The sequence below is a fragment of the Eutrigla gurnardus genome (genome assembly GCF_963514095.1).
Source record: "Eutrigla gurnardus genome assembly, chromosome: 13".
Lineage (NCBI taxonomy): Eukaryota > Metazoa > Chordata > Actinopteri > Perciformes > Triglidae > Eutrigla > Eutrigla gurnardus.
In genome coordinates this window covers 7618930-7629592 of record NC_139936.1, presented here as the reverse complement: position 1 = coordinate 7629592, position 10663 = coordinate 7618930, and the positions used below count along the sequence as shown (strand labels likewise).

The window sequence follows — 10663 nt, the reverse complement described above, 5'->3', positions numbered from 1 at the left end:
GAAGGCGACACGAAACAACACGGCGTCACCAGGACACCGCCCCCAGACATTGAGCTGACGTCACGAATTTGTATAATCGGCGTAATTATAGTTGTTTTTTTCTGCAAATAAGTTCCGATTTCAAGTGGTAGGTGGGTAAAAATAACACGTATTAATAACTTTTCTACGCACATTCAAAAAAATGGGATGAGTGTTATGTGGGCCAGAGTTATTATACCTATGTGCTCATATATGTATATACTGTTGGCATAGCTGTTTTATCAATCAATACAAATGACCTTTAATGGAATTCTAGCGAAAGCAAACATGTCATCTGCTCAGCCTTACCCAGAAATTGGGTTTGGTTTGGACTGACATCTGCCCAGGTATGTGAGACATGGGAATGTAGTAAATTGTAGGAGTCACAACCACAACTTGACTACGACACACCCATTTCTGGCAGGTTAGTTATCCTGTGGTTGTATTTTCAGTTAACTGTCACATTGTTGTGTTTTGGACGGACTCACAGACCCACTTCCCTAAATGTCATATTTAAAAGATGCACTCATAGGGATTTATTTCACTTTGGTTTAGAGAAATATAAACAGTTTATGCCATACTGTTTCCACAAAAATATGTATACACTAATTCACGTTCATATATGACATTTGTAACATGAAGCACTTCATGCCAAAAGTGGTGTGGTTGCATAGACACACCCAGTCCAACCGAGTGTGAGACATAAAGAGTAATGAGTGTGGAGCAATGAGAGGGTGTGGCTTTTTTTTTTTTTTTACTCAGGGAGAGCAGATAAGCTTGAACTGGTTTGCCTTCCAGAGAGGGGCAGGAGTCACAATCCTGAACAGACAGCCATTTACTTTCCCTCGGCTGGGTTCTCTCAACAGTCCAGCTGCAGGTTTCCACTCCCTCTCTCGTGCATTCCTCCAACAGTTTGAAGCAAGAGTTTGAGGCAAAGCGACGTCCAGCACAGAGGAGTTAAAAAACACAAAGAAGACAGCCCAAGAAAAACTATAAAAACAACACAAAGCAATGAGGGACAAAGTGAAAAGAGGAGGAGGAAGAAATCAGGCCAAGGCTGGTAAGAAATTCCTGCGTTTTTCATTTTCTGCTCCCGTTTCTCTGTCTCTCTTGTTGCACTTTCCTCTTCCTTCTTTTTTCGTCTGGTGCCTCCCTCGCTGGAGAATGTGAGGAGGGTGGGAGATTTAGCACAGCACTGCTGTTCTGAACATGGCTGGTGCTATTCTCTGCTTTCACCAACTTTTCAATCACCGCTCTAACTTTTATGGTAAAAGTATTCACACCGACACACGCTGAGATCAAGCAGAAATCCCTAAACTCAGCTATGATTCAAGGACGCAGAGGAACAATAATAGCTTGTGTTGTTTTTTCCTGTGAAAAACCTCCCATCTGTTTTCCAACAGCCTTACCTACATCATAACTGCTTCTCACATTCTTAAATGGCCATTTGAACTTCTTTTAACCTAATGTCCTGTGAAAGTGGAGTGGTCCATAATAATTGAATCAAGGAAGCTCATACGATAGGTGTCGAATCTGTGGGCACATCATTGTGACTGACAGGTAAACTGAATGTAATATTACTATACAGTATATGGTGATATTACTATATTACTATATAGGTTCTCAATTTTCAGTTTCAGCCAAGGACCACCCACCTGAATATACGAAGGACCCTGAAATCTATGTCTCTTGGAATAATTTTACATTGCTTATTTTTTTACACTTCTATATTCTTGAAGTTTTGCAAACACAGAGCAAAACATGAGAAATGTATAAGAAATATATTACACATCTAAACATCTTATAGATCTGTTATATTACAACATTATCTATGAACTATTATAGTTTTAAAAAATAAATGTAAATATAATTTATATAATAAATACATTTGTTAAATCTTTTGTAAAGAAAAAAAAAGTAGTTTCTACGATGATCATTTAAATGAATAAATTGAAAACTTAATGCACAACGGTGGTGCCCTGACCCTACTTTGAGAATCAGCTAATCTAAGAAATCAGTGCCAAAATAAACCCTGCAAGCCCTGGAAGAAAATGCTGTTTTCTGTTGCAAGGCAGCAGCTGGAATAGAAAAGAGGCTGATGGCTCCAAGCCCACAGGGAGGAGGAACCTTCTCCCAGCCAACCGTGAACACAGAAGCTAGTTTTTGGGTGCTTTCCAGTTAGTAAAGCAGTCCCAGCTTGACAGCAAGAGCTGGGGATTTACTCTTGAATGAATTGCAATCTTGCAGAGATGAGTGCAGAGTGAACTGTTTGCTTTGCAGTGCACATGACAAAGGTGATGTTTATAAGGTATCTGCATGAATGCAAGCACATTCTGCTGACAAGCTATACGTTTGTTGTGTTTTAGCATTCTGCCGTCTCCACATGCCAACACTGGGTGTGGTTGTCCCTTCACCCTGAGATGACATGAAGGCCAGTGGGCAAATTCAACAGGTTTAATCACACTTCAGGGTTAGTTAGGGAAACACGCCGGGACCTGCTTTGCCTCTGGTTCTTTGTGTGTGCGAGCGTAACTTTGCAGACACACCCCACCTTTTCCTTTTTTGACAGTTTCTTGCATAAATTCACTCTCACTCTCACTCTCACTCTCACTCACTCTCTCTCTCACACACACACACACTCTTCAGTCATCCTCATGGTTACTTTAGATGAGATAAGAGTTCTTGTAGAGAACCGATGATGTAATCCTTATAATGACCGATGATTATAATAAATTCATTCTTTTATTCATGTGTTTTCTACAGCAGTTAAGGTGCAAGTAGTGAGCTGGAAACTATCCATGTAACCAGCAGAAGGCAGGAAAACAATCAAAACCATTAGCTTGTCCAGTAAAGTGCTCTGTGATTATCCTCAGTTAATACTTTTTTCCACTTTCAAACAGACATAATGAGCCTAATTGATGGAAATGACGCTGTTGGTATGAAGCATCATGATGACACATCGTTCCCTGTGAAGATCCAGGGTGCAGGAGTAGAGCCATTTGAGTTGCAGGTACATAACCACACTGTTGTTACTTCTCTGTGTTCTCCTATTCATGCTTTTGAGTGTTTTGCAGCAACTGTTCTTATTGAAAAACAGTTATTTTATATATAATAGGCAGGGTTATAATCTATATTTTGTGTATCTTTGTAGGTCCATGGATTTTGGCTTGTTCAAGATGCAGTAATGGCTCTGCTTTCGAGGGATGAGGTGTGTCCCCGATCCAATTTGTCGCTGGCACTTGCTGGTACGACTCTGGACCCCCTCGCAGAACTGCAAAGCCTTAAGGGGCTTAAACCAGGAGCCATCCTTCGACTGGTGGAAGGTAGGTTTTTTGAGTGTTTTTCTCCAGCTTTATGGTCAAACTACATTTTCGCATGGACTTACCGTTACTGAGTCATCACGATGATGTTTATGGTTGCAGAGATCACAAGTGTCTGCCAACGAATTAGTCCGTCTTTCACCAGCTAGCTGTGGAAATACTGAAACAAACTATCCTGCAGCCCTTATTGTGTTCAGTGTATATACTCTCAGACTTGTGTCATATTGTAATATGCATCATAAATGACTTAATACTCAATGCTATTCAAATTCAATATATAACATACATTTCAACACTGTTTAATCATTTTAAGGAGATCACAATGTCCTGGTGAATTCTGGCTGTTTAAAAAGAGTGTCCACCATCTCATAAAGGTCAGTGTAACCTTTATTAACACAGCCGCGTGTCTTTCCAGAACCCTACACTGCCCACTCAGCCAGGCTCCATCTGGCTCGTGTGCTGGAGCTGCTGAGAGCGTCTGGACCTCAGGATGCACTGAGAGAAGGCCGCTCACCGAGCATACTGGAGACACTCACACAAACACAAACACCAGGTAGGCACACACACACACACACACACACACACACACACACACACACACACACACACACACACACACACACACACTGTGCATTTAGACAAAGGGATAATTAAAAGATACAAAAATCATTAATTAAGGCCGTCCTGAAAATCTCCCTTTATCACCGTAGCAGACTCCAGCTTACCGAATGGAAAGAGCCTGAAACGTTCTTCAAGCAACACAAAAACAGAAGCAACCAACCAGGATGGAGCTCCACCTGAGTACCTCCTCCCTGGTTCTTCAGAGAGACCACTCATGGCGCTGCTGCCACACAGCTCCCAACCAGAGGTACGTAAATACCTGGGATCTGGTTTCACGCCGGGCCAGCCCTCATCCACGCAGACTCGCTGAATCTCTGACTTTATGTCCGTCTCATCAGGCCCCCAGCTACCTGAAGGACTTGTCTCTCAGCTGTTGGAGCCCGGTTCCAGGACACAGGAAGCTGCAGGGAGACTTCCTGTACATCACTGTGGTGACAATGGAGGGGCGACAGTGTGACATCACATCCTGTCCTAAAGGTTTCTTCATCAACAGGTAAAAAAAATAACCTCATGATGTGCCTGGCTGTCTCATTTCCATCCTGGCTGAGAAACCTCAAATGACGATATAAAATCATTGAACTCAAGAAATATTATTCGGTTTATTATTTTCTCTCTCCACTTCTTCATCTCAGATCAACAGAAGAAGTGTTTGATCCTCGTCCTGCACAGTCTTCCTCAGTTTGTCACAGTTTCACCGACCTGCTCTGTCACATCAGTCCTGCCTTCAAGCAAACTTTGACCACGCTCAAAAACAGGTAACCGCCCGGCAACCTATACATGAAGAGACCACAAACCATAAACTATAATTATATTTTCAAATTCAATTCATGAAGTCATCTTAATAACTGGTTCTAAAACGTTGCAATTCTTCCTTTAGATCCCAGTTGCCTACAGTAGAGGTGATGCCCACTCCTTACCACACCCTGAGCTGGCTTGGGCCTCCCTGCGCCGCTCGCACTCACAAAAACACCTTCAGCAGGCTGGGAGTGGACGACCAGCCAGCAACACAGGTTACTTACGACACAGCATAATTGTCTTTCTTACTATTTCCTGAGAAGCGTGCTGCTGGCAACGATAGTATCTGTAACTATGTGTGTTGTGTGTAGGCTCCAGACTGGAATGAGGAATTGCAAGCTGCCAGAGATCTTCCACAAGGTAGTTTGGAGGAGAGGCTGAAGAGAGACAGAGCGTTGCTCCAGGTAACCAACAACCAAACAGATTCCATTCTTTGCTTGCTCAACTTCTCTTCCTTTCACCTTCATTTGTATGTTTTTTTTTATTCTTTTTTTTATCAGGTAAACAGTGCATTTGTAAGGGCTGTGACGCAGGGGGCAGAAACTGTTGTAGATGGCTTTGTGGACCCGGTGAATGGAAACCCTGATGATCCGGCTTTCCTGTGGGGTGGCCTGTTCATGAGTCAGGGGGCAGCAAACGCAATGTTTGGTGGGGACAGGGGTCGCAGGTGAGAGCCAATTTGTTTTTAGTTGTTTACATAGTTTATTGCTTTAAAGGACTAAAGGAAGTACAATGTGTGCTGAAAAGAGCATAACATTGATTTGGGACTGATTACTGAAATGTTTCCTCATCTTCTACTTGCAGGACTGCTCAGAGGCTGGAGCTCCAAGGAGTACAGGCCTATAGTGACATTCAGGGGCTTCAGGGGCTGCACACTCTACCTACAGCCATTGTAGACTACAGAGGGGTGCGTCTGTCTGCACAGGGTCTGGCCCCTGGGTTGGAAGGCTCAGAGCAGGACCAGGCAACTGCTCCGGCCTCAAGGTAGTGGACCCGTTATTGAACAATCCACTGTGATAGTGATGTCACATTTTCCTTCTGCTAATTGCCTTTCGTCATTTGCCCTATAGAGGCTTGCTGTACGGGTTAAGTGCAGGACCTCAGGAGTCCCCCCAACGCAGACGGATGCTAGAGCTCCTGGCTATGGCTGCCAGAACTCTCTCTCTCCAGAAACATGTTGTCATGGGAGCCGACAATCACAGAGTATCACTGTTCACCTCAGTGGACGCTCAAGGACTGTTGGGGGCTGATGGGAGGCTCTACATACTGGATGTGTTCAGGACCTTCCCGGCGGATGCCAACTTCTGCCCGGAGGAGGAGAAGAAGGAAAGCCAGACAGGAGAGGAGGAGAGTCATAAAAGTGGTGAAGAGGCTGAGGAGGAGGAGAAGAAGGGTTGGCCAGAGAATTATCACTCAGACTCTGGGCTTCCAAAGAGCTTCCTTCACGGACTCTGTAGACTGAGGCAAGAGCTGGTGCAGGCCTTTATCCAGCACAAGTGAGTTCTACATGAAATAAGACACTTTAAACTCAGTTCTTAAAGGTTTTCCTTGAAGTTGAAATTGTGTTTTTTTAATTCTTTTAGACACTGCCAGTTCAGTCAGCATGTCAGGGAGACTTTGGACGGGGATGGAGGCTTTGAAGAATGTGCAACAGCTTGTGAGAAGTGTTTTACTAGATGCAACAAATGTGTATATATATATATATACCATTTACCATACTGAACAAGTGTTTCTGTACTTACAGCTGATTCCCGAGGCACAAAAGCAGTACGAGCTGCTTGTAAAGAAGTGGGCTCAGTCAGCAACATCATCTTTGAGATGCGCTTTAACCCAAGTGTCTTCTCTTCAGGTACCATGAGAAACTACACACACACACACTAACACACAGTCAAATCTTTTCTTTCTGCAACACAATATGACAGGCTTCCTGTGCTTTGTGTTTAGTGTCCTTCCCTCCTGCTGAAAGTCAGTCAAATAAGCTTCAGGAGAGGTTACTGAGGGAAGCTGCTGCTTTCATCGTCACACATCAGATACCAGCCTTTGTAAGTGGATCCATTGTTGACATATAATACAATATAATAAGCACATCTCCTGCTAACACGCAACCAACTCATTATATGCACGTGTATGCAGATGGAGTATTGCCTACAGCACAGTGAGGCACCAATGGATGGAGTTTCTCTCAAAGAGATGCTACACCAGAAAGGCATCAACCTCCGGTATCTGGGCCATGTGATCACCGCCATCAGCCAGTCAGAGCACAAGGAGCGCCTGAGGCATATAATGGTGTGTTTGCTGTACAGAAGTAGTCTTGATGATGTAAGCGCTCCTGTAACCGTGCTTCCTAACAAACCTCATTTCATCTCAACCAGAGAACGGTCATAGGTGAAATATTCACCCGCTCAACAAGAAGAGTGTTCAACAATTTCCTGCAGGTAATTTATAGTTTCTGTACAGAACGTTCATATTGGATGCCGTGTTTTGCAAACCTCAGAGTGAAACCTCAAAAAACTAACCCAGTTCTGTCTTCGCAGGGTGTGGACGTGCCAAGTCTCTCTGCCGCTGTTAGTCACTTTCTGTGCTGCCTATTGGTTCCCCACTTCACGCCCACCCCTGTGGGGGAGGAGACTAAGAAGAAGTCGAGGCGGCGTGGCCGGGGGACCGGGGCCTCTGAGAGCATGCCCTGGAGCACGCTCACAGGGGCTGAGCTGTGGAACCTGGTCAGCCAGGATGCCGCTGAAACATATGACATCTCTGACAGCCTTGGGTGAGGACGCAGGCTTTGTTTGTTCTTCCCTCATGTTTGTTGATTACGCAATGGCTCCGAGTAACTGTCATTTCTATGTGTGACAGCTCTGGTCTGAACCACCTGGTGGAGCACTACAGCCTCCAGAAGGTCTCTTTGCTCAGAGATTTCTGTTTGAAGACTGGAGTACAGGTAACTGACGACTGACACTAGGTTAACAGAAATACACATATTAATAATGTTGGTATACACGGTCTTTAAAATTGTAAAATACCTTTTGTACTGTATAATAAAGGGGGCTGTATGTTTGTTATTTCTGTGTCCAGTTAAGACTGAGAGATTACATCCTCGACAACCACAATAAAGCTCCCATCGGTCCAGATGACATCCTCAACATCTTCCCTGTTGTCAAGCACATTCACATGCCCGTGCTGGATGCTTCAAAGGCATATCGTGCTGCACAGAACTTCATTCAGAAGGGTGGGTCCCAAACAAAGCCAGGCCCTTGTGCTGCAGATTCATGTACCTGTAATCTTTGTGCTGAATGTCTGTTAGCTGGATTTAAATGAAAGGTACATTCTGTGCATCATTGTTGCGTGCTTTCCCGACTGCAGGTCTGCTGGATCAGGCCCACGAACACCTGAAAGAAGCCACCTACTTGTATGGTAGGGTGTGTGACGACCTGAACCCTGAGGCCTGCCATTGCCACAGCCTGTTGGCCAAGGTGGCCTTCGTGCAGGGCAAGCCAGCTGAGGTAGGTTCACTGCCCCATACTTTTTTACAGCTACATTAACACGTTTTACAGCGGCAGAAAGTAACCACGTATATTTGCTAAAATTAGTACATTTTGAGATATTTTATAACTTATCCACTCCATTTTAAAGGGAAATAGTTTAATAAGTTTGCAGAATACTTAAACCAAGTGACAGAATGTACTGTAACACTCTGGAAAAGGCTGAAGTGTCTCAGGTGTCAATTTCATGAGGTATTGAAGTGATGTCATTTTGAATATCCATAAAGCTGTGTGTCATCGCTGTGCCTCTCTCTGTTCAGGCTCGCTGTGCCCAGCTGAAAGCAGTGGTCATTAGTGAGAGAGTGTTTGGCTTTGACCATCCGAACACTATCCACCAATATGTGAGTATAGCTACGCATATTTCATCCACAGGTATGCTACTGCTAACCGCACCGTGACATAGATATGACCTGAAGCCCTATAGGGTGTTTACTCTCGGTGTCATGTGTGTAGAGTGTGCTAATTAGCATGTTGTTGTTTGATGCAGGCCCTCTTGGGTGTGTTTGTGTTTGCTGGGGGGGAGACTGCTCTGGCCCAGAAGTGTCTCCTCAGAGCTCGTCATCTGATGCTCACAGTCCACGGAGAGGACCATCCCTACACTGCGATACTGGATGTAGGTTACAACACCTTGAGGGTCACCCCAAGCACAAAAAAAGGCTTTTCACTGCAGCTTTAGAAACATGTTTTGATTTCAGACAATGGCAACCCTCTCATTGTTTTTTTTGCAGAGCTGTCTTGGGTTGGTGCTGACAGGAGATCAGAGAGGGCAGTTCTTAAGGAACGCCCTCAGACTCAACACCTCCTTCTTCGGCCCCTCAAATCTGCACACTGCTCTCAAGTGAGATGCCATTCCTAGCTCGCACTCATATTTTGTGTAAAACATAATTAAAGTGAATTATCTTTTCACGATTCCCGTCCCTGCTTTGTTATCTGTGCAGTCAGCACCTGTTGGCCCAGTGGATGTGCAGCAAGGGGGACTACAGAAGCGCTATGACCCATGAGAAAGATGCCCTCACTGCTTTTACCTCCATGGTCAGTATATCTGCGAGGGAGAGCGACAGGGGAGAGATTGGTTGGTTGTACGTGCATGTCATCGTATGGTTTTTTTTTCTGTCTCAGTTTGGAGAGGATCACCCTCAGACGTCCTGCAGCAAAGAGTTTCTGTGCACTATAACCAAGCAAGCAGTGAAGGTGGAACGCTCCCTCAGACAGGCGGGAGCTGAGTGCACGGAGCAGACAGTGGAGGTATGCACAGGAGCTCATGTTTTCTTTGATGCCATTAACCCGTAATCATAGAAAATAAAATTAAAAAGGCTATAAATCTTCCTTTCCTCTCTGTCCTCAGTGTATAACTCCCACATCTGACACAGTGCTAGAACAAATGGTTCTTGTGACGGGGATCAGGAGCATTACACACAGGTAAATATGCACTGTAATAATAATAATAATTTGTACTTAAATAGGAAGCCACTCATGAAAAAAAATTGTGTTTTCATAGAGACGGGCTCCAGGAGTATAAGAGGAAACACAAAGAACTGAAGGCAGCAGTGGCAAAAGAACTGGGACTCATAGGAAGTAACGACCTGGACCTCTCAGGGATTTTGAACGGTGAAGAAAAAAGCTCAAATCAAGAAGCAGGAAGCGGGAAGGAAGCCGAGGATGGAGGAAGCACAGACGTGGAGAATAACAGGGCGAGCCAACAGGAGCAGCCAGTGGCAGAGACCTTGGCGAAGAGCGCTGCCACAACTTCATCCAACGGTCATGTAGCGGAGCCCGCTGAAGAGAACCAGCACGAGGAGAAAGAAGATGGAGCAGCTTCAGATGCTCAGGTCATCATAGTCAACGGGAAGTCGGAGGAAACGGAGACCAGTGCACCGAATGAAGTAAACACAGCCAACGGGGAGGTCAGATGCGATGCAACAGTTGATGAGATGAAGTCAGGTGAGGTTCACGTTGAAGTAAATGGAGCCTGTGACATCCCTGTAAGTCCATCCGTCCTGAAGAGTAAAGGAACCTGGGCCGATGTCGTCTCAAAGGCCAACGGAGCCGGAGACATAAACAGAGCAGTTAACGGCGGAGCAGACAAACTCACTGCCAACGGAGAAGCCGAGTATGAGTGAAAATATATCAGAGCAGGAACACAAGTGTTGTAGTTTTTCCTCAAGTCACTGCTGTAAGATTAAACTCCTTCAGGATCTGAGATGGTAATGTGATCCAAAGAACAGGGAAAGCTGGTAACAGAGAGTGAGATGATGAGTGTTCATGCTGGAGATGATGTGCTGATGCTGGGGGAGGGCTGTACTGTTGAGTGCTATCTTTCTTCAACAATAAACTTTTTAGTCTGGTTTACCACAATATGTAATCATGTGA

General features: G+C 44.7%; 1 protein-coding gene across 2 annotated transcripts; it reads left to right on the top strand.

Moving 5' to 3' along the window:
• Positions 1–819: 819 nt before the first annotated feature.
• Positions 820–10648, top strand: LOC311023034 (clustered mitochondria protein homolog). Of its 2 annotated transcripts, none has more exons than XM_084024688.1 (28): positions 820–1078; positions 2919–3028; positions 3170–3341; positions 3754–3891; positions 4052–4206; positions 4298–4452; positions 4592–4714; positions 4837–4969; positions 5066–5158; positions 5255–5421; positions 5559–5738; positions 5825–6250; positions 6338–6411; positions 6499–6603; positions 6699–6796; positions 6888–7040; positions 7127–7189; positions 7289–7521; positions 7608–7692; positions 7827–7980; positions 8115–8254; positions 8554–8634; positions 8781–8906; positions 9022–9131; positions 9232–9325; positions 9413–9538; positions 9639–9712; positions 9792–10648. In XM_084024688.1, exons 1-28 carry the CDS (start codon positions 1030–1032, stop codon positions 10411–10413), a joined length of 4239 nt encoding a protein of 1412 aa, XP_083880814.1. In that variant the 5' UTR covers positions 820–1029; the 3' UTR covers positions 10414–10648. The 2 variants fall into 2 exon arrangements, with proteins under 2 accessions (XP_083880814.1, XP_083880813.1); XM_084024687.1 differs by having other exon boundaries at positions 4049–4206.
• Positions 10649–10663: the final 15 nt, after the last annotated feature.